This window comes from Mytilus galloprovincialis, chromosome 1, assembly GCF_965363235.1.
Source record: "Mytilus galloprovincialis chromosome 1, xbMytGall1.hap1.1, whole genome shotgun sequence".
Taxonomy (NCBI): domain Eukaryota; kingdom Metazoa; phylum Mollusca; class Bivalvia; order Mytilida; family Mytilidae; genus Mytilus; species Mytilus galloprovincialis.
In genome coordinates, this window is record NC_134838.1 from 14,302,469 (window position 1) to 14,328,549 (window position 26,081).

Sequence of the window (26,081 nt, forward strand, 5' to 3'; positions counted from 1 at the left end):
TTACACACCCATTTCTTTTAACTGCCATACAAAACAAAAATTATTCATATTGACACTTTTATTTTATCATTACACAATGTATGGAAGAAAACATATCAATCCTAAGTAAACCTGTAAAGTCGTTTTCAATATCATACTCAAGTTTATAAACATACAGCACGTCTATGTTACATTTGTATCCTATGGCAAAGCGTACTTTGTCCTAGAGTGGTTTCAATTCGTGTAATGTAAAACAAAATATGAAGTACTAATATAATGTATTGTTTCTCCAAGTATTACACAATTTGCAAAGTTGACTTTTAATTGAAATGAACACAACAAGTCAATTCAGAACGATTTAATCAAGCATGTAATTTGCAACTGATAATACAAATGTGTGAATTTATCAAAGCAAAAGCTGTAATAATGGGGATGTATATCAAGTTTCTGGAGAAAATAAATAACTTATCTAAAATAAAAGAAATAGAATTGTATCTTTAAAAAAGTCAGATATAAGAGTTACTGCATTGAATAATAACTTCTTAGAACAAAAATAGATAAGATGTAATTGTCTTTCAGAAGTAAATTGGATTTCAATAATATTAATTCTCAATTACGACAAGTCACGATCGGTTTAGTTAACTTCAAACACAGATGTGAAATATGAGATATTTGATCAAAAGATGAGACAGAAAATCAAACGTGACAGACTATTGAATATAAATATGCTTGAAACTTACAACGTTACAATTGTATAACCAAATATCAAAACGTTAATCACAGTTAAAATCAGCATCGAAACGTTTTTGTTTTCATATTTTTTCATTTGCCATGTTAGAATATCAAATTCTGTATGTTGGCGTGGTATGTTTTAGGTTTAGAAACGTTATGTACTAGTATGTCAATACCGGTTCATTGGCTTCTGGGTTGGACGGTTACCTGCGATACCGACCATGTGGAAGTCGAAACTTTTGCTATCATTTCCGTGCGCATAACACAATTTAAAAGTTGGGAAAGCAAATAATGTACTTACGAGTCAAATAAAAACCTGAGTTTTGAACAGAATTAACTTAAGCATCCAATTCTCAAATGCTGGCTTTTGAAAATAAACCAAGCCAGTAACATTCTATACGATTTTAATTCCCTTTTAAAGTTATTATGTTTTAAGCCAGCCATGCATTCTATATTAAGACGACAATGCAACAGCCTAAATATGCTGTAATGTGCCAGGTTTTTTTTAAATTTTAAGTCACACAAATACGTAGCTAATTTATTAGTAAGCATTCAAACTTGTAGTTTGGTAATATCAATGTTACACGTATATGTATGTGGATAGTTCAAACTGAATGAATCATACAATGAATGTTTGCATGGACTGTTGCGTCACATTGCAAACTCAATAGCACAAAATGTCATCATGTCATTAAAAAAATATTCATATCAACAAAGAAATAACACTGAGCCCCTGACATCGACCAAATATTGGTGCACTTGTCTTTAAAGCAGAATGTGTATTCCGCCATAGTGGGTTGGACATAATCGGTCTCGAATCTTAGGGGGCAACATGTGGAGCAGGATTCGATGCGCCCGCGATCACCTCTAAAGTTTAGATGGTATTCGCGTTGCTCATTCTTTAGTCTTCTACGTTGTGTTTTTGTACTGTTGTTTGTCTGATTGTCTTTATCTTTTTTTAGCAATGACGTTGTGTGGGTTTTTTCTGCTAATGAGTTATAATGTCCCTTTGGAATCACTTTTTTTATGCGGTAGTGTAAATTATTTATGAGGATGTTTTTTGTTTTTGTTTTCTTTTTATTTTTATTTTTTTGTTACCTGCACTTTTTTCAACAGATTAGAATGAAATTCAAAACAGTGTGGCTGTGGCCATTGATTGACACATGAAATTCATCCATTGACTGGGACAATTTAGGTGAACGTTTGTATGTAACGACCACTGTTCACCATGTACTTTTTAAAAACACTTAAACTATGGGGTCACCAAAGGTTCTCAACACCTTAATAAAGTAATTCGAAAAATTAATCAGAAATAACACGATGTTTTGATTTATATCAATTATATAAATCAAAACTTAAAGGTTATTCCTGATTAATTTTTCGAATTATTTTACAATTAAAGGCGTTAAGAAACCTTTGGTGACCCCACAGTTTAAATGTCTATCGTAGGTACGTCGTGAACAGTGGTCGTTACAGACAAACGTTCACGTAAATTGTCCCAATCAATGGATGAATTTCATGTGTCAATCAATGGCCACAGCCACACTGTTTTGAATTTCATTCTAAAATATTGGATAGTAGTTGATCATTTATTCATGAGTTTACATAGTTTCTGCATACAGAAGTTTTCAATATTACATTTCAATTTTCAATGAAAATGCTACATAACACAACACTACGTTCTTGAACAAGCTGTTCCTCGTAAATATTTATATATATTTTCCAATATCTACATGATGAAAACAAGTTTTCTTTGTTTTCTTACGGTTATTGATTTAATTGTCCAAATTTCATTAAAATTTAAGTGCAAATGTTTTTAATGTTTAATTGGTTAAATTTTTCGGTCATAAAACAAGTTGCCAATTCCTGAAAAATCGAATTTTCTCTAAATCGAGCTCAATTGGTTTTGTGGTTATTAAAAACGTCTCCACATCAAATGTAATTGTTTCTTCGGTCCTTAAAATATATGCATTATTACTCCATAAATGCTATTTTCTTTTTACTAAAAAATGTTGGTGATAATTCGTTTCTAAGTTATATAGACTAGAGACATAAACTTGAAATCGGACATGTAGAGTTCCCAATTCTACGTTTTTATGTAATGATGATATTAAGTTCACTTTAAGCGCTACGTACACTTCTGGTTATTTTCTTAAACATTACCCCACAAAAACTGAAATCGTCCGAATGATCAGATTTTGAAAAGTTAAAATGCATGTGCCAAAATTGATATTGTGTGTGGTTAATTCTTGGATGGAGAGTTGTCTCATTGGCACTAATACCACATCTGCTTATATCTATGTGATAATTGGATCCCGTCTTTCCACCTAAAAAGATCGAAGGATTCTAACAGTGAAAGCTACTTTCTCGTGAAGTTGGAAAACCGCATATAATTAAGTGGCTACAGAAAATTCCATACGAGTGATAGGAATAAGTATATCAAAATATTACCAGCAATAGGGCAACAATCTTTTTCATGGGTTACTTAACAAAATGGTATGATGCTGAAACGGTTCAGAATCATTGTAAATCGCCACTTGAAGTTATCGTGAGGCCTTTCAGGATCACTTCCGCTGAATACAGTTTTTGGAATTAGTTTCTGAAAATAAATAAGTTTCTAACCAAAAACACCTCCCCCCAAAAGCATGTGTTTTTAACCGACCTTTAAAATTCACCCATACCTCTTAATTTAATTCTACTCAGAGCAAGTACTAAACAAAACATTGAGTATGGCCTTTGTTCATTGTTGAAGGTCGTCCTGTGACCTATTATTGTTATTTTCTGTTTCATTTGGTCTCTTGTGGAGATTTGTCTCATTGGCAATCATACCACATCTTCTTTTTTATATTGAAGTTTTTTTTCTGTTAAAAGTAGAATGAAATTCAAAACAGTGTGGCTGTGGCCATTGATTGACACACTAAATTCATCCATTGACTGGGACAATTTAGGTGAACGTTTGTATGTAACGACCACTGCTCATTATGTACTTTTTAAAGACACTTAAACTATGGGGTCACCAAAGGTTCTCAACACCTTAATAAAGTAATTCGAAAAATTAATCATAAATAACACGATGTTTTGATTTATATCAATTATATAAATCAAAACATAAAGGTTATTCCTGATTAATTTTTCGAATTATTTTATAATTAAAGGCGTTAAGAAACCTTTGGTGACCCCACAGTTTAAATGTCTATCGTAGGTACGTCGTGAACAGTGGTCGTTACAGACAAACGTTCACCTAAATTGTCCCAGTCAATGGATGAATTTAATGTGTCAATCAATGGCCACAGCCACACTGTTTTGAATTTCATTCTAAATTATATAACACAACCTTATATCAGACTCCGAGAAAAGTTGTAGAGATAGCAATATCCTTGCCTTACGACTTGTAATCTGTAAAAATAGCGATAGCGCTTACGACTTGTAGTTAAACTTGCGTGCAGACCACTCGTAACAATTATTCTTATTAACTTTTACCATCCCATTGTAACATGCGACCAGACAGCATTAACTTAAATACTACAAGTCACAGCAAGATGTGTTGTTTGCATGATATACTTTAAATTATTTTTAAACACAAAGTATGTTTATAAAATTTGTTTGATGAATATCATTTAAAAGGTCTAATGGCTTCCACATTTGTTTATCTAGAGCGTACGTGATGACAATTCTTAAAGAAACGAGCCGACATCCAGAAATACATGTATGTGTTTATAACCCAATTCTCAAAAAAAAACGTTATTTTGACTTTCCATGGAAAAAACCTGCATCAACAGTAACATCGATCGAATTACATCAGGACTCATAGTAACAATAATGGGTTGTAATTTTATTACAAACTCCAGTCTATAGAATTAAATACCGATCTTATGGAGATACAAATGTATTGCATAGGACAAAACAGACTGCAAAAGTTTCTAACCTTGTTTTCATTTTGATTCAAAATATAAATGTCGAAAAAATACCAGCCCATAAAACAATTAAACTTGACTGATACATTTAGGTATATAAAAACGACAAGGTCGTTATAGTAATAGAACAATACATGCAACAAATTGCAACAAACCAGTGTATACGACGAAACCAAAAAAATATCCCAAAATGCAAAACATAAACTGGAACACCAAAAAGTAATGTTCACAGTTCATCACAAACATATTGCTATTATCAAACAATTTTAAAAGTACAATATTGCTTTAAAAAGAAGAATTTTTCATAATTATCTTTTGCTCTGAGGGGTAAATATTCACTGCAATGCATTTTTAACCCGTTTTATAATTGTTTGTTGATAAAATTCAGTAGTTTATAAAATCCGGAAACGATTCGAATCCTGTGTAAGAACGATGCATATATATATAAATTCAGCTAGACTAGTAAACACTATATCTAATGATATCATGGTTTATTAAACTCAGAAAAGGGAGATTCACAATTGAAAAACCAAATTTATCACGTTAGTAGATAACTTCGTCGTACAGTTTCATATAAAACTAAACTTAGCAATCAGTTGCATTTGCTAATACGTTCTATCATAGATATGCATTAATTGTAAGGAAAGCCGTCAGTGTCAGGGAAAACATCGCTGTCATATAAAAATAGGGAGATGTGGTATGATTGTCAATGAGACGACTGTATTTTCCATCAACAAATTGAGGACATGACAATAAAAAATGAAAACAACCACAGCTCACCGGAAAGCCTTCGATTTAAACAATTGTATATCAATCCATGTTTATATATAATCGTTACTTAAACAGAAAACGAATATTAAAACTAAATTGATTTGTTTGATGAACCCGTAATGTACCATTGTATAATAAAATATTCATTACATGTCTTTGTACATGTCCCATCAGAATTATAATTAAGCGATGAAACTACATGTTTATCAAATACATGACTGACTTTTTAATCAATTAGTTATTAGTTTCAATAAATGATTTTATAACTAAAACCAATGTACCTATACATTTGACAAACGTTAAAGATCCGATATGAATGGATTTCCGTATAAATATATTAACAGGAACGCAATATCTACGAAAACAAGCGTGATACAAACAAGTGCTTCAAGGCACCTAATAAAAAGTCAGAAACAGAAAAGAAAAAGAAAAGTATTTGTACATGTATGTAGTATTTGTTGAATTGTAACTGATATAAATGGCAATGCGTTCTGAAATACTTACAGTTCCGATATCGTTTTCGAAAAAAAATAATAAATCGCAACAAAATCTCCAAAAACCAAAAATAAATATTTTCAAATTAGTGAGGAAAGGTGCTCAGACAACATTAAGACGGTGCAATCATATGAGCTATATAGAAATATTGGAGAAGTGCAATAGTTTGAAAATTGAAATGAAAATAAACAGATATCATAAAAATATTCATCCTTTTCTTAAACATTAATAAAATTGACCATCAGATGAAAATTGTTTTTCTGAATCCTTCATAGTATGCACATGTTTTGAAACTGTACAATTATGTGGTTATGTTCGTACTTGTTGATGAATTACATAATAATTTTTAAAAATTAATTACCTTATTGAAACACAACATGTCCCAAACTTCTGCATATGTAAAATCATAACAATATCGAAATCAAATAATCCATTTTGAACAGTCAAAATTAACGCACGTGGTTAGAAAGATGTCACATTTTGTCAATATCTGATTGGAGTCACTCTAATGTTTATCAACAGAGTCTTCGGAAAGAGGTAACCAATCAATAACTTTAATCTAGAACAACATGGCATCGTAAATCAGCAACGAAACCATCTTTGTAAAACATTATTTAATTTGTCGTATTAAATCAAATCATGTTATGTGGCTATTTTACCATATTAAACGTGGTCATAGGAACAGTAAAAATGTGTACTATAAAATTGAATGATTAATTTCAAACTGATCTACCAAATGATTTATTTCTATATTTGCCTTTGGTTCCCATCGATTTTTCCCTCAGTTTCCTTTTTTCTTGAATGTAACAGATAAAAAAATAATTCTATATTCGCTGACGGCCTTAGAAAAAAGTTTAAATGCATATTAACTATTAAATATTTATAATTTTTTTTTTTTACATCAACAAGAATATTAAATATATGAACCAGTAGTGATAAAACCTAAGGCTTGTCAAACAGAACAGCATCCATTAATTATAGCCAGCTGTTGTCTGCAATTTGGTCGAGTTGTTGTCCCTTTAACATATTTCCCATTTCTATTCTAAATTGTATAGTTGATTAATTTAAAAGTTTCATGATATATTCCAAGTTCCAAAGTGCCTTGGCATAAGGTAGTGTTTGAATAATGCTTTGAAGAACCAAATATCCATCAGCAAAATTATAGGGTTAGTGATAGTCTTTTACAGTCAAAGCCACCGACATTTTCTAAATTTTTAATGAAGCACTTGTCATAAATAATAAAAAGGCAGCAGTAGGGCAAGACATATTAACTCGTAAATCCCTTACAAACAAAATTGTAAAACATGCTAGAACAGAAGAACAGAAGAACAAGTGGTCAGTATGCTGAAGTTTCTTATCGACAACATATTTGTTAAGTTTGGAGGTAGACTTTTCCAACAAATTGTCGGCATTCATATGGGAACAAACTGTGCGCCTCTTCTTGCCGACCTCTTCTTATTTTCATATGAATCGGAGTTCCTTCAGACACTTGTCAAAACAAGAGGATCAAAGAAGTCAGATTATTTAATTTCACTCTCAGATATATTGATGATGTTCTTTCCATAAACAAACCGAACTTTTCTGATTGGGTTCCATTAATATATCCCGCAGAACTAGAAATTAAAGAAACAACAGACACGGCTTCCTCCGCCTTATTTTTAGACTTATATCTCGAATTTGACTTACACAGTCATCTCAGTACCAGAATCTATGACAAACGAGACGATTTTAATTTTGAAATTATAAAGTTCCCCCACCTTAGTAGCAATATACCAACTTCACCTGCATATGGGATATATATTTCCCAACTTATTCGATATTCAAGAGCTTTCAGCTCCTACTCAAGACTTTGTTAAACGTCATCAGTGTTTGAGTAGAAAGTTCTAAAAAAGTTCATCGGAAGGTTCCAAGACCTTGTTGATAAATATTCCGTATCAACTTCACAAATAATACATGCTAGTCTTGATGTATAGATTCTGCGTACTGATTTTGTTTATTATCTTAACAACGTGTTTTATTGTTCTTTCATTTGTCTTTGTTCTATTATAAATATTACTTTTACTGTTGGACTGTTTTATGTAAATTCCATTTAACGTGGCTCGGTACTTAAACATCCCGTCAATGTGTTTGTATTGTCTTTCATTTTTTGCTGGTGTGTTTTGTATATGCGACCTTTTGTATTTCTTTGGTTCTTATGACGTGACTCTGTACTTTAAAAGATCCCGTCAGTATGATATTGTTCTATTTCATGTCATTATGATATATTTCTATTATGAATTACAAAATACGTTGAACCACAAACGTCAAAATTTTTCAATCGCGTAGTAGAATGAACTATTTGTGGATTCTTATAAATTCTATATAACTTTTGGACTATTCTAAATCTCGATCTATTTCTGAAATTAATTCTTACATACTTCTGATTTTTTAACCCTGTATGCTAATATTGCCTATGTGAAATTTTAAAATTGTTTGTATATACATTGAACGACAAATATATGTGACGTATAAAATTTGCTGATGTCAGACACGCCTATCAAAGAATGGGTTTGTAGATAAATGTTTTTGTGTTCTGTTAAATTGTTCCTTTTAAAAATTTTACACGATGATGACTGCTGTACCCATATTTTGACTATTTCATTTATTATGTCTGTTAAGTTCACGCATTATTGTAAATATAACGGAATTTGATGAGACGGTCATCAAAGTGAGAGGGATAGCGCTATAAAACCAGGTTTAATCCACCATTTTGAAAATACCTGTACCAAGTCAGGAATATGAAAGTTATTGTCCATTCGTTTTTGATGTGTTATGTTATTTGATTTTGCCATGTGATTATGAACTTTCCGATTCGATTTTCCTCTAAGTTCAATATTTTTGTGATTTTACTTTTTAAAGATTCATATATTATATATTGTTCCTGAGGGGATTCACATGAACTCTACATTTGTAGCAAGAAGGGTTGATTCGATAGAATAACCATCTTCTCTGCTACCAGGTTTCATCCCGCGCGATGCGAATACAGCATAGGTAAACATGTATAGGGAATAGGTAATAAGTGGGATATGTGCATATCGGAGGATTAAAAAAATATTTTGTTCTGTCTAAAGACTACAAAATATGTCTGCTTCTTTCCTAGGCATGTGACATTCAGGAAAAGAGATTTAAGTCGGTCCGTACAGAGAATAATTTCAGGGTAAACCTTCCATAGTGTTTCTTTCACATACATAGTCGGTCCGTATAGAGAATAATTTCAGGATAAACCTTCCATAGTGGTCATAGTGTTTCTTTCACATACATAGAAATAGAGTAACTCATGGGTTGAAAATCCATAAAACCACTTTATTCGCACAACGTGTTTATTGAACCTGTCCAAAGAAATTTGTTTTTGAATTATCCGTTTAAATCAAGTTCAATTAGTCGTTTTAATACAAAGAAGGGTTATATAACCAATATGTTCTCGTCTTGAATATTTATAATTGTTTGTAATAATTGCAACTGGACGTTTAACTGCCATCTATCCAATGTTTGTTTTATTTTTTTGAAAATTGTTATATGTTTAATATATGTGGTTGTCATATTATTCTTTGATAACAACAAATGTCATATTGCAGAAAGGAAGTACTAGACATAGGTACACTGGCACCAGCGGAATACATAAAGAAATTATGAGAGCAGTTGTCAAACTAAGTTGACCAAGAAAGAAAGCTTAATACAGATTTCTTAACAAATATATAGGGAAAACAAATACTAACCCTAGACATCATGAGCTTATGTTTAAATGTTTTGCTTAATACAAGGATACTTGCTTGTGAGGTTCAAGAAGCATTTGACAGAAACACCTTACCCTACGAATGAAATATCTCAACGAATATCTAAGATCAAGATAGTGTACTGTTGTGAGTTGTCGAAGCAATACCACAATCATGTGCACATATTCAGTATATATACATGTAGTTCTGTTTCACAAGAAAAGGTTGAAAGCTTGTTCATTGTAAGTACGTCGACATTCCCTCTATGCGAAATTTTATTAAAATTGTCTAGGTTCAACCACAGTGGGTTCAACATTCGGATATGCTATGCAATATTATAGACATTCACATTTTTGGTAAATACCTGGTCTAGAAAATAAAACTTTATGCAAGAAATTGTTTGTGGGTTTCGATTACCAAATTAATCCTGTATCTTTCGAAAAGGTAATTTTCTAAATCAAAATAGTTCAACAACAATATAGTAAATCGTTTTAAACTTTATGAAATAAGATCACATTTCATTTTTTTTGTTTTTCATTTTTGATTTTTTTTTAAGGTTACATTTCATGACTGTATTCTAGCAATAGAAAACAACAGTACTAGTAATTATAGCCTGGAAAACATTGAGACCCTAATTACAAACATATTTGCTCCAGCCCATTCCTGCCCTAAAACATGATGCCTGCTTTGAATAGTCAATCCTATTATGAGATATATTTAAGCACATTTTTTTTTCAAAATCATACTTTGTAAAATTTGTGTTCATTTTATTATATCCTTCTGTTAAAATGATGTTGAAAAAAATCATCATTAGTTTGAGGTAGATCTTGGATAATTCATACTTTTTATAACATTAAAATCGATCGTTCGCAAACAGTGTTAAATTGTTTTGTGATGAGAGTTTTACAAGATTATGATTTGCACTTATCAAGCCAATAAATAAATATATGGAGCTGATAATATTAGTGAGATAATACAATGAACTGTGGGGTAATAACCACCATATGTTGCTTCGGGTCTGAAGTTTAGCAACAATAATTGATTTCAAGTTTTACATGTCTACAAATTTTAGACGATTGCGTCAAACATTTACAATAAATACGAGTCTCTAGTGGTATAAAGGACGTTTTATCTTAGGGCTATAGATATTCTCTGAATCGATTCTACAATAACTTTTGTCTTTTATATAACATTCTTATCACATTGTCTGTAAACAGATGATAATAACATGTATGTATGGCACGCCGTTTTTATATTTATTCAAATTTGAAGATATCTTATTTATTTAACGAGATATCTTATTAAGTATTAAGATATCTTTAATTTTTATAAGATATCTTATTTAATTTGAAAGTAAATAAGATATCTCTATTAGTTTATAAGATATCTCTATAAGTTAATAAGATATCTCTATTAATTAATAAGATATCTTATAAGTATATAAGATATCTTACTTCTTTATAAAGATATCTTTTAAATACATACTTTATAAGATATCTTATTAATTAATAGAGATATCTTATAAACTAATAGAGATATTGTATTAACTTATGGAGATATCTTATATATTAAATAAGATATCTTTATAACCAATTAAATAAGATATCTCTATAAGTTAATAAGATATCTCTAAATGTTTATAAGATATCTCTATTAGTTTATAAGATATCTCTATAAGTTAATAAGATATCTCTATAAGTTAATAAGATATCTCTAAAAGTTTATAAGATATCTCTATTAGTTTATAAGATATCTCTATAAGTTAATAAGATATCTCTATTAATTAATAAGATATCTTATAAAGTATATAAAATATCTTACTTCTTTATAAAGATATCTTTTAAATACTTACTTTATAAGATATCTTATTAATTAATAGAGATACCTTATAAACTAATAGAGATATCTTATTAACTTATGGAGATATCTTATTAAGTAAATAAGATATCTCTATTATTAACTATATAAAAGATATCTTATATAGTTAATAAGATATCTTATAAATTAATAGAGATATCTTATATTTTAAATAAGATATCTTATATATTTAATAAGATATCTTTATAAACATTTTAATAAGATATCTTATTAAATATATAAGATATCTTATTTAATAAATCAGATATCTTATTTAATAAATCAGATATCTCAATTAATATATAAGATATCTCATTTCGTTATTAAGATATATCAATTAGTTTATAAGATATCTTATTTAACTAAATAAGATATCTCGAAATTGAATAAATATAATAACGGCGTGCCATATGTATGTCAACATGACAGATTAGAAAGTTTTTCTTTTTGTGAAGACTTTAATTATTGTTGAATATTTATGTTGCAAAACCTAAAAGGGGTATGCATGAAATATTTGTAATTAGACGTTTATTTTAAAGCACAAATCATTCAGTTAATCAATTATACAATATTGCATAAACATACGGTTGCTCGAAATTTTAGCAAAAAAAATAAAACTACTAGGGGACATTTTACCGCAGGATTAATCTGTTCAACTGTATTTTCGATAACCCATTTTAGCGAAAACTTACCAGGTTGAATAAAACTCATCTTACTAAAACCATGAACAGTTACATGTACGTAATTATGCTGTCTTAAGGATGTACTTAGGTGAGGTTTTGGAATTTGTGTCAAGTGTTCAGACTCCTTGGTGTTTTTCCATACAATACAACATAAAATATTTTGACCCATAACACCCATTTATTTTTTCATATAAGACTTAATAGCTCATGAAACGTCATTTACCAAAATTTTATAAGTTTCTTGATTTTCTTTCTTTTGTTTTGAGACCCAAATAAAACCAATGCAAATATAAGGTAAAAGTCCGAGTCAGCCTTTTCCCGCCATATTTTAAATCTCAAATATCTCGAAGAGGAGGTCCATGACTCATCAATATTTTTGGCTTATTTGTATCCTTTATTGGTCCTCTACTAGCCTATAGTATCAATTTTAAATTCTTACAGCTTTTACATTAATGCTAGCAAGACAAATCTTTGTTTGGCTTGCTTGCTTTGTTTGTATCAGTGTTTGTTCAAGCATGGTAATTAAGATAGGCGGGGCTTCAGCTTGAATACATCATACTTAGATTGTATTGGACGTTATGTCTGAGGTTAAGGACTCTTAATTTTAAAACATCACATGACAAATATTCTCACATGTTTTCTCACCTGTAAAAATACAATAATTTGTCAATGAAAGAAAAATATAAACTTTTTTCTTGTATGAGGCTGAGAAACTGGCCTTCAACATTAATTGACCTAATATTGTTTTTATAACATATCAATCTATTAGTTCAGTCAGTTATTTCCATGTCTGTCCTTCGACTATGCAACTCAAGAAAATATTCCAAAAAATGGGAACCAATTGTATCGAAAAGAAAAAATCGAGTGCACCTTTTTTATGTTAGGGTGTGTTTGAAATGAATATTTTGTCTTGAAAATGTACAAAACAAGAGTATTTGATACATCATCTCGCTTAAGACTCTATCATTTTATATAGCAAAGCTACAGGTTGACTTTATAACACAGTAATCACAGTACTAAAAGATGAAATATAGGGGTCAAGTGAAATACCTATCCAAAGGATCACAAAATCAGAGTAGGTATGTTCGAATAGCTATTTTACTAAAAGTGCTTGACGACAGTCTTTAAGTTGGATCTCTGAAAAAAAAACTGTCTTCCGTTTCTACGATTGTGAAAATAAACTGGCGTAATAGGAAGATAATTTCGACGAAGTAGAATCCTGTTTGTATTGTATATTTACAGGTAAGGAAACATGTGAGAATATGTATCATGTGATGTTTTAAAATCGAGTGTCCTTAACCTCCAACATAACGTCCAATCAAATTTAAGTATGATGTATACAAGCTGAAGCCCCGCCTATCTTAATTACCATGCTTGAGCAAACATTGATACAAACAAAGCAAGCAAGCCAAACAAAGATTTGTCTTGTTAGCATTAATGTAAAAGCTGTAATGTATTAATTTTCACCTAACCTCACCTATATAAGTACATCCTTAATGTGGCAACTTTACCTGACCATATCGGGAAATAGGTATTTAGTCGGATCTTAACACGTACTTGTGATTTGGTTTAAAACCGGTTTTGATACAGACATACGAAGAAATGTGGAAATGTTCAGGACTTAATTAAATCCGTATTTCGGTAGGATGGTGCAAGCATACGATTTTATTGCGTCTTACTCTTTGAGAAGCGAATAATCTTTAACTACTTTATTCAAATATTGTGTAAAAACGTTAATTTTGAGCTATGAAAGTCAAGTTGCTCGAGCATTTTTCTGAGGAAGTTTTAAAAAATTGCAAAGAAATATTTTTACCTTTGGGAATTATTGAAAGAAACCTGAGTTTAGATATCCAATGGGATAACATTTTATAGGTGAAAATAATGATATTCTATATATACGCGTTAATTGTATTATAATGGTATGCTCATTGTTGAAGGTCGTATGCTGACTTGTAGTTGATAATTTCAATTTTTAATTTTCAATCCCACCATATCTTCATTTATACACAGAAACACGCGCCATGCGCACAAAACACCAACACTATAATGTATAGTATGGTTTATTTAAACAACACAACATATATGAAGACATGACAAGACACAATTATTTTCCCCCCGAGTTTATAAGAACTAGAGATTATTTTTTTCATAACTCGACTTTTGTTAAATAAATAAATAAAAAAAAATGTTCTAACAACATGAAATTGCATATCGGAACATGTGATCAAATTAAAACTACATAAAAAGGCTTGAACTGTAAATTGGATTTTTGAGAGAATGATAAGGAGTTTATTTACCTAAAACTAAAACTCAAAAGGAAATAAACTGTGTTTAATTATTTTTCAGATAGCTAATTAAGGAATTAATTAATTTTGGCTAAAGGTCTGCTTCGATGCATAATTTTTCTAAACATTTGCACAATAATTGAATCAATATTGTGGACTTTAATTGCAATGTGAAACGCTGAATATTTTGTTTTCAAGGAGAATTGTTTAAAAAAAAATTGAAAAACTCTTTCAAGAATATAATATAGTTTAAAATCTTTAATACACAAATTCAAGTATTTTTCAACAACTGTCAGACAAAGCCTTTTTCTGCGGAATTTTGTAAGAAACGCGTATAAATATAGACAATGACATTTCAGTAACTTATATTTTTTTATATGAGTGTGGCATATGGGTTTCGATCCAGTCTCCCTACTTTAAAGCCTGGTGGAGAGAAGGGGGACTTGATAGTTTTAAAAAGAAAAAAAGAAGCCAAAGTTGAATGTAAGGAAAATCTAGAGAGAACCATTTCCCGCCAAATTTTGGCTTATATCTCAAAAACAAGTTCATGGATACTTGATTTTTTCTGTTATTTTTGTTCCCTTATTCTTAAATTGTAGTATCAATTTATAACAGTCTTTTAAAACGCTTGTTATTTTGAAACAGAGTAGCGAACGTTCTTATATTGGACGTTCTAAAAGCATTTCAATCATGGACCTGCGATGTCGCCGGGGTGTTGTAATATATCTTACGCAGGCACATGCAACATATTATACACAATAATAAGTTTATTCTGGTAGTAAGGGTAGCTTTTGTAGAAATTCAAATTTTAAGTCAATCATCTTATAATGTGGATAGTCCGTAACTACTTAATGTACTTGTTAAAGGGAATGCACTGTTTGTAATGTCGACACCATATCCAGGATTATGAATGCTTAATAACTGCAGATTACATATTTGTTAGACTTATATTATCTGATTGAAAAGCGCCTGTACTGTTAATAAGTACCAATCCAAGTACAATACATCCGACTTTCAGGAATCGTATAATGTCCATCTCTCGATAATCGGACATTAATTTAGACACATTAATTACTTTATACACAATGAAAGTAAGATTGTATCTGATTAAAGATATGTTCTTCCTCAAAGAGGGTACAGTGTAATTGTGTTGGTGGGTTGCGCGGTCTTATAGGCGTAGTATATAAACTTAATGAGATGTAGTATAATTGCCAATCAAACAATAACCAGCCAGACTAAAAATGACGTGGATTTAAAGACAATTAGTAAAACCCTTATCGCATTGTCATCAATAATAGGTCCCGAAATAAATAAAAATCAGGAAACATTTCCAGCAATTTAGAGAATAAAATTTCGTCAGTTGAATTTGCTATTAAATGATTTCTGCAGTTATGATATTCAAAAAAATTCAAACATGTCGTGTTTTGTGAAGACTAAATGATATACGACAAAAAATATATAATTTCTTTTGCAATGGTACAAAATTCATATGTATCCAATAGTAAAATTAAAGTCTGCCATCTCTATGATACAGCTCTTGTAAAGACTGCATGATGCCAAACAAATATAGATATGAAAATAAAGCTTTTAAACCTTTTTAGTCTCGATCGGACACACTGAATGCAACTTAGAAAAGTGCTTTGAACTTCCCGTATTTAATTAACATTGATTTGTAAACTTTATATTAACACTAGTAACCAAATATCTCTGTGACACCTTTTAGCTTACAACCGGTGTGGGCTTTGCTTATCGTTGAAGGCCTTACAGTGGCCTTAAACCATTTTAATCTTTGCTTCTTGTGTTTGTGTGTTCCAATGAAACATTAAGCTGGTGTCATATCACATTTATTTATTTCTCGGTATTATGAATTGTTTACAAACAATCTTAATGCATAACAAGCCATATAAATTGAATATTTTACAATTTCCCATGGCTTCGTAAATCTTTGGAAGAAACTTTACGCTTCTAAATCATTTTATATTATAGAAAACCATCTGAATGCTCAAGAAATAACCTCGTGAATTTAAGCTATAAATAAGAAACTTAGACGATTAACTATGATATATCTTCTTCCTACTGAAACCTTGCAAAAGAGCAAGTAATTAATGATATTTGAACCAGCATTTGACTTCAGTTCTAAAAATAATAGATTGGTATTTTTATCAAAGGTAAGATGAGACATTATGCAATGTTTAAAATGTTGACAACTATTTTTGGTATGCTGCCATTAATTCTTGTCAGACAATATTCTGCCACATCATATTGATTTGTTCTTTGTGTGCTTTTTTTTTAATGATGACGTCAAAAGCTCTTTTAACAGTGGAAACCAAAAGTAGAAGTAAATCAAATTAAGGTTATCCGTTAGGATAATTTAGGTCGGTTTGCCTAAGAAGATAGTTTTTGTCATCACTTGGTGTACGCCTGTTACTGTCGAGTCCAATATTTGTAGATTGGCCCCGGGTGACACCCGTTTCACATTAAGAATCAGTCATGAAGTCCATTCTATATTGAAATGAAATTTGAAAGGAATAATATTCAACTGGCATACAAGTGAGAGATTTACAAGCGATAAAACCAGAATTAATCCACCAGTTTCTATAGAAGGAAATACCAGTACCAAGTCAGAAAATTGAAAGTTGTTTTCAATTCGTTTGATGTGTTTGAGCATAAAATTTTGCCATTTGATTTTTTCTTAGAATTCGGAACTTTTGTTATTCTCAATCTACTGGGACATATCGAAATTCAAACTAACATTTGTAATCTTTTAGAACCTTTACGATCAGTTTTAATACTGATTGCCTTCTCGTACAAAGTAAAATCACAAAAATACTGAGATCGGAGGAAAATCAAATCGGAAAGTCCTTAATCAAATGGCAAAATCAAATGACAAAACACATAAAAAACGAATGGACAACTGTTATATTCCTGACTTGGTACAGGTATTTTCAAATATAGAAAATGGTTGATTAAACCTGGTTTTATAGCGCTAAACCTCTCACTTTGTACGACAGTCTCAATACAATTGCCTCTTATGTAGTCAAGTTTGGACTTTTTAATAAGCTTGTTTAAGGTTAAGCCGATTTAAGAAGTTTCAAGTTGATACCTCCGTTAGTCGGTGCTCAGCTCTAAAACTGCAAGGGTACATATGTTCAACCCACCATCAAAGACAAAACAAATCCCCTATCCAACACCATGTGAGTGCTCGGACACCGGGAAGTCTGTAATTATGGTGGAGGATGCATAAGTACCCGGCGAGAACATCCGGGCAACTCGGTGGAAACAGACAAACTGAGATACATTTTTGTACCTGAAGATTCGTGTCCTGGTAAAAGATGGATGTCACTTCTGCCAACCGAGGCCCCTAAAGTACCCATTCTAGTTTAAACTCCGGTATGGGTACCAGAGATGTGTGTGAATGGGTGAAATAAACCAAACCTTCTAATATACAGAAATTTCAAGCGATCTTCAGCAATGAAGCCATCGGTACTTAACAACCAACCTGCAATTAATTAGCATAGTAATCAAGAATTAACCATGTTAATGACTTACTTGCGATCTTTGATATTTTCCATAATACATTCAAGATCCGACACAGAACCAGGATCTTCATGCACCATTAGAGGTTTCCGTTTGGTTTTATAATAGTCCGTTTTCTTTTGCTGTTTTAAAGCATTTCGTAAATCTAGCAACATATTTCCATCATGACTCTGTTGTCCGTAAAGGCCAAACGAATGTGGCCGTTGTCTCAATATTTTTGTCTTGTCCCGGTGAATTTGAGCAGGACTAGAATCCACTGAATTTGATTGTATTGGTTTATGTCCTATTGTAAATTCCATTTTTCGGTTGTCCAACGGTGAAGTTGGTGACCGTCTGTTTTTGAATATCATTTCTAGACTCCTTAGTTTGTCAATTGATTCTATATGATTTGCACTTTCCATTTCCGGCCATGATAATGAACTAGGTGAATATTTAAGTGATGTTTTTGACTGTGTCATTTTCTGCATTGGTTGCGCAAACAACTCAGCAGATTTTAGTAATATATCCCTATTATAATGATCCGGATCTGGTGTCCGGGAACCTGATCTGCTACTCGTTTCTTCATCAAATGTATGTTTATTGTCATTGTAATCCTCAATTGAGCAACACGACGAAGAAGAACTGTGCGCTCTTGTTCTCTGTTTATATTCGTATTTCTTCTTTTGAAAACTGTCCCGTTTGCGTTTAGAAGGTGCTCGCGAGGAACTACCATTTACAGGATACACCTGTTGTGCATTCCACGAAGGAGAAGGTGGTGCGGAATGACGTTTTAACTTTGGATCCACATCTGACACTCTTTTTCGTGGAGGCAAAGGTGGTGGTCTGTCCGTTTCAACTGTTTCCTCCTCATATGCCGAATTTGAAACGTCTGACTGTTTGTGCTTGTCTTTCTCTGTAAAGAGATGATAAGGTTTCATTACTAAAAAATCCCCAACCAGCTATAATCAAATATAATCAAAATTTAGCTGTTGTGTTAATTGATTGTCCTGTCATTGAATTTAAGAGGGTGTGGATGGGGGTTTACAGAAAAGCGAATTATGGGCAAAACGCTAACGACTAGAGAAAAACGGACAAAAAATGAAGAAAACTCAGGTGTTTAAATATAGGAAAAGAGAATAATGGGGGAAGCAAATAGTTTAGAGAAAAATTGTCGTAAAATAGAAGGAATATAGAAATGACGAACTCCCATCTAGACCCGCTTTCAGACAGTATCTTGACTGACGGTCATTGTTTGATTTAATAGGTGTTAACATGCAAATAAAAGTTGATAAAATTTGAACTTTGTGTGACAGCTAATATATATATATATATTCTATGGTTTGTGGTTCACTGTCCGTTCCTTCTAGTGTAATTATGTTTATATAAATCAAGTGTATTTCAATAATTAAAAGCGTGATTTTGATTAAATTGACCAACGTAACGATTTATAAGATACACCATAAAATCCACATTAACCCGGACTGCGATACCACGCACAAAATGTATTCATCTGTAGTTGGTTTTTTTTTTTTTAGTTCACTAAAGGTTGTTCTGACTGTGTTAGGAGCGAACGAGCCCAGGGACGAAAGAGCGGCGGGGAACGAACAACTAAGGTGCAAACGTGTACTTGGATCGAACAAACCCGATACAAAAAAGCATGTAGTAAATGAGTTAATTGTTCACACAGTTATTTTCTATGCAGTCCAACACTGGTTTGGTGTTAGGTTTTAACGTGTATTTGTTTCTCCTAAGAATATATAAGAATAAAAGAATTAAGAATATTTATTATTCTAATCAAGAAAGAGCCCTTGAAGGGCAGTATGGCAAGTACACATAAAACAATACATCTTGATTTATAACAGATTTTTTTATATATATATTTCTGTATATTTCCTATGAGAATTTTCTCTTGAAACTAAAAAAAAATCATTTGTTTAAAATATCCGTTCCTATTTTAGGAAACATTATACATGCTTCACTCAGCTATAAACAATTATATGAAATAGTGTTCCAGAACATGTTTCCAGTTGGAACTAATCTTAACGAACTATTGAAAAAGCAGGCTAAGGGAGATCAGTCAAATAGATTTTCTTTCCAAACAAAAAATTTTCACATTAATTGTATATTGTAACTAATGCTAAAAGAAATTGACGCATACATGTAATAGTAAATACCGATGGGTGCAAATTATGCACAATGATTAAATGGTCTACATGTTTTGTCTAGAAGTTTTATGTCAAGACTTGTATCCAGTACAACACAGGAGATAATGCATTTATTTGTTTACTGGTCAAATGACTGTAAACAAATCTTTTTAACGATTAAGCATATATTTTCCGGTTTATATTAATTTCACATTCATATAATAATATAAGAAGGATTTTATCATATTTTTTTCAAATTTTTCTTCAATAATTGGAGGGATAAAAATTCTAAATGAAAACATCACTTCATAAATGTATTAAGAATTTTCAATTGTAATATAGATGTAACGTTGCAATTTACTTCGTATCTTAAAACTTGCATGTCCGTCAACATTTCACAAGTAATTGCACTAACAAATAACTTTTCAATATTTCATAATTTTAATACTTTTCAAAAATTCTTACCATATAGTTTTTGTCCCATGTCCGTTGCTTTTCGAATACGGTCAATAATGAAACAGTTTATAAAACAAGTCATAATTCATCTGATAACAAGTATGAAATATGACTTAATAATCCAATTATTTTTACATGTAAGAAAGAGTGTGTTACGTGTCATCACTGTCTATACAAAGGAAATCAAACCACATATCTGCAGTATTTATGTTTTGAATGATTAATTCCTTACCCGAGGCTGTCTTGGCTATAAACAGCTACGAGATGTTCGTCCATTAGCAGGGTATAACAGTGAAAGAGGTCATTTCAACTTCATTACAATTTAATTTCACATCGCACTTAAAATTATAGACCACAATAGCCGGAAAGATTAGCTTGTTAAAATCTTTTGTATCTGACCAAGTTCAAACGAGTTTAATCCTTAAGACTTGAAATTGTATCAAATATCTGGTTTAATGCTGAAATACACAGTGATTGGGGGAAAGTGTGAAAATTTTATATTATCGTTTTACTGTGAAAAGATTGTTTATTTTTATTGTTGAAAATGGGTGGCTGCGTACAATTATAATCCGTATGGTTTTACTTGTGGTAAAGCCTCGTCACAAGTTAAATCATTGATGTGGATCTATTACGAAATTGATAGGCAGTAGTGTTAACGAGAATAAATCAACAGGTTTGAATTATTTAAATAAAACATAAAATATATTAATAAATAAAAATTGTCATTTATCTGAATTTATAAATATATTTCAAAACTAATTGATTATTTTATTGCCTGAAAGGATACACTTGTATGGAAAAAGTACTATAAGTTCATGGAGGCATTATTTTGACCATTACAAAATATCCACGAGCCAAATTAAACTTGAAGCGACTTATAATGTATATGTCCTTGCTCATTTTTAGTTAAATAAGTGTCAGCAGGAAGCTTTACGTCATACACATAATCGCGCATATTTTATTAACTGTTAGTAATTTAGTAATATTTCATTTTATAATGATATCAAATCATTGAAAATCCAGTATTTTCTCCTTTTATCATGTTCTTCCTTTTATTACAACAACAAATGGAACTTTTTAACGACATTGACTGGCTATACAGCTCTTGCATGGTCGATTCTTTTTATTACATGGATTAGTTTTTGTTTTAAGTAAGCTAAGGGAGATAAGTCAATATAAATAATATATTTCATTTCTTAGAGTCAAATCGAACAATAAACATGTAATCAATATTAATGGTTAAGAATTTACAAAGCAAGAACCGATGAATTTAACAGAGAGTAGAATCGTTACTGGAATAGATGTTTCAGTACGGGCTGAAGTAACAGGTAATGTCCAATACTTACTAAATAGTAGCAGTAAATCAATCTACATTCTTCCAACAATTATGATATAATAGAAACTAAACATACAAGAATTGTAGGGATGTCCATTTTCAGCTAGATAGTTTACATGTATGTACAAATAATACAAACTGATTTAAATAGATAAACTGTAATGTAAACCAACATTAGTAATAAGTAAACAAAGTTAACGCATTCATAGCCCATCTCATTTTACAGGGATGAGCATTATTGATTTGTCAGAGTCTTTTTATCATAGATTTCATAAAATTGTATAGGTTTCTGGCATTTTCTTCATTAAGGCATTTTATAAAATGCAACCCTTGACATTATAAAAAAACTACTTAAAAAAAAATAAGTCATTTTGTAGAATGATTACATTTTTAAATCAAAATTCAACAAACTGCTCTTTCATATTCAGGTAATTTGTAGTAAGGGGATATCATTGAGATACATATGACCAAAACACAAAATCTTTTAATGAATATAAGTGCTGGTTCTGTCAAATTCAGTTAATTTTTCAAAAACCAACTGGGACAATGTTTATGTCTAAAACTTAGAGAGGCGAAAGGTATTTTACAAATATACAAACTCATAAGTTAAAAACAGACAATTCCATTGCAAATACGGAAAACGACGAAAAGAAAAAACACAAAATACCACACATCGAAAAGTTAAGACTTAGCATCACGGTCCCCACCAAACAACGGGGGAAAGGGGGTATCGTGTGCTCCAGAAGGATAAGCAGATCTTGTTCCTCATGTGGCATTCGCCTTTTTGCTAATGTTGGTACAAACCGGGGAACGGTCGAAGAGTCCGTAACGTGTAGAGATCGTGGCATTCTCCTTGCACGAGGCAGCATATTTTGTCATTAACACCGTTTTCACCATACAATAAAATTGAGAATGGAAATGGGGAATGTGTCAAAGAGACAACAACCAGACCAAATAAAAAACAACAGCAGAGGGTCACCAACAGGTCTTCAATGTAGCGAGAAATTCCCGCACCCGGAGGCGTCCTTCAGCTGGCCCCTAAACAAATATATACTAGTCCAGTGATAATGAACGCCATACTAATTTCCAAATTGTACACAAGAAACTAAAATTAAAATAATACAAGACTAACAAAGGCCAGAGGCTCCTGACTTGGGACAGGCGCAAAAATGCGGCGGGGTTAAACATGTTTGTGAGATCTCAACCCTCCCCCTATACCTCTAACCAATGTAGTAAAGTAAACGCATAACAATACGCACATTAAAATTCAGTTCAAGAGAAATCCGAGTCTGATGTCAGAAGATGTAACCAAAGAAAATAAACAAAATGACAAAAATACATAAATAACAACAGACTACTAGCAGTTAACTGACATGCCAGCTCCAGACTTCAATTAAACTGACTGAAAGATTATGATTTCATCATATGAACATCAGGCACAATCCTTCCCGTTAGGGGTTTAGTATCATACCATCATAACATATATGAGAAGAACATAACCCGTGTCATGCCAACAACTGTTTTTTAAAAAAAAAAAAAAAAAAAAAAAAAAAAAAAAAAAAAAAAAAAAAAAAAAAAATGTGTTTAGTTCCGATGCAAAGACCTTATCAGTGACTCAATATTAACGCCAAAATATGCAATCTTTAATGACTTGACAACAGTATCGTAATTATATCCCTTCTTAATAAGTCTATTCAAAGGTTTTGTAAGTTTCTGAGGTGAATACTGACACCTTTGTGCTTTATAAAGAATATTACCATAAAAAATTGAATGTGAAATACCTGAACGTATTAGAAGTCTGCATGTTGAGCTATATTTACGAATGATGTCTTTATACCGATGATAAAATTTAGTAAATGTTTTGACTAGTTTGTGATATCGAAAACCCTGGTGTAATAATTTTTCAGTAATACATAAATTTCTCTCGTTAAAATCTAAAACATTGTTACATACACGAGCGAATCGTACAAGTTGAGATATATAAACACCGTAGGATGGTGACAAGGGAACGTCACCATCTAAAAACGGATAATTAACGATAGGAAATGAAAAATCATCCCTTTTATCATAAATTTTAGTATTCAGCTTTCCATTAGTGATATAGATATCAAGATCGAGAAGGCCGTGTTTGGTTGTGATGCAAAAATATGAGTTTCTTATGCTTATCTGACAGATATACAAATTCTTCTTACAATAGTACAAAATTCACAGACCTTTTTTTCAAAAATTCTAGATTAAAAATAACAGTTTGTATTATGACGCTGAGATAAAGAAAGATTTTTTTGTTTGACTGATTGTTGTTTCTTTACTTATCACAGTAACAAATATTCATGTATATCTAGGACCAGAACAAATTAATAATACGATGTAACGGTGGGCTTTTTAAGAGCACATCGTGGCCACAACTGCAGAGGGTTCTTAACTTCCATCTTAACATCATCTCTTTACAGGAGACATCAAAAACTATAGCATGGTTTTCACCCTACAATACCGTTGGTCCTTTAGAACTGATGAAGTAAGGCGACAGAAGTGTATCGATTTTAATTCGATTGAGAATTATTCCTAAAAGTAAATGGCTATTAGGGATTTTCTCTCGTGATGGACATTTTATACAGTCTTTGACTTTTATTAACATAAATGTATGTTTTTGTATAGTACCAGTAGAGGTGGGTAAACATTTTTAAAAAGTCTCTTCTTTTTTATGATAAATTGTGTGACTCTTTTAGAATATTACAGAACGCGAAAATTGTTGATCTTTGATTCGTATTCTTGTTGAATTATACGAATTGCACCAATATCAGTACTATAATTGCAGAATATTTACCTTCAGATAAACGCGGCATAGCTAACAATTCCCATCTGATGTTTTTAACTCCGAGTGGTTTAGATAGTCTATGCACTAACGTATTTGATCTTCTAGGTACCCTTATTTGTTCAGAAATACCAAATACGGGTTCACTATTTCGCCTCATTATCTTCTTATCACAAACGCTCAAGATATAACCTCAAAGCCAAAGTTCTTTACCATTTATCACTATGATAAATTAATAACAAATTCGTGTTATTATTTTGGCTTAATTGGCTAAATAAAGTGTCCTGAACTTGACTTTTTGAGCGTAAAGAGTCGAAAAACGGTAATATAAATATTTATTTTGTTATTAATAGAATGTTTTTCTTACATATATTGTTTAAAATCTTTGAGAAGGTACTTAACAAAGTAGATACAAAACCAGAATTAATTTATAAACTTTAAAGTGAAGAAAAATAAAACCAAGGCTAATCGACTAAATTATGTATTTGTGAACTCTTTAGCCTATCGTTCTTCGTCGAAAATTAAAATTTAATCCTCTAAAAGAAACGATTTATAACAATATTATGATAAATAGAAATTTTACTCCGCTTATCTTAACCTCAAGCTAAATTCTTTATTTAAGGCTCACTTACATTACATCTAATGTTAAGTAGAATAGCAAAAAAAAAGTGTTGTAAAATGTTAAATGTAAGGCCAATGATATCTAAAACATACTGCTTTCATCCAATATTTTTACAGACTTTAAAAAACATGTTGGTCCCACATAATATGTTGGTCCCAAATGACTTGTTATTAAAGGCACAACTTCAATCATACTAAATTGAATGATTTTGCATTAACCATTTTTTGGGGGCCATTTATAGCTTGCTGTTTGGTGTGAGCCAGGGTTGCGTGCGTGTTGAAGGCTGTACCTTGACCTATAATGGTTTACTTTTATAAATTATAACTTGGATAGAGAGTAGTCTCATTAGCACTCATACCACATCTTCTTATATCCATAAATGAGGAAACAAGTGTTTGTGTGTCGCTTCTTCGTCTTCAGGATGAAGCTATGCATTATATTATGGCTCTCAACTCTTAAGGTAGAAGGTAAATCGAAGTTGGTTATCCCCCTTCTGGTTAGTTGGGGGAAATTAGGGTAAACAATGCATTCTAATTGTCTTTTTCGTCATTGCAATCGGTTTCGGTTGTTAAGCCAACATTTTCGTAAACGGATTTCCCTCGAGTGTAGAGACATACAAAGAAGGCGGTGTTTTATTTAACAATAACAGATTAAGCAGTAATGTGCAGGATAAATGAATTGCAGTAAAAAAGCAACCGCCATTAGAGTTTGTACTACTTCCGCTTAT

The 26,081-nt window shown here is 31.3% G+C and overlaps 1 protein-coding gene across 6 annotated transcripts in view; it reads right to left on the reverse strand.

Annotated features, from left to right (window-relative positions):
* Positions 1-26,081, reverse strand: part of LOC143066311 (pleckstrin homology domain-containing family G member 7-like) — a 145,057-nt gene that overhangs the window by 42,522 nt on the left and 76,454 nt on the right. For 3 of the 6 annotated variants that reach the window (XM_076239291.1, XM_076239301.1, XM_076239302.1), the window contains one exon: positions 18,018-18,897. In XM_076239291.1, the coding sequence (XP_076095406.1) occupies positions 18,018-18,897 (880 nt within the window). Of the gene's footprint in view, positions 1-6,252; positions 6,396-18,017; positions 18,898-20,593; positions 20,749-24,744; positions 24,848-26,081 lie in introns of those variants that run through there. The other 3 variants (XM_076239292.1, XM_076239298.1, XM_076239308.1) reach the window with 3 other exon arrangements.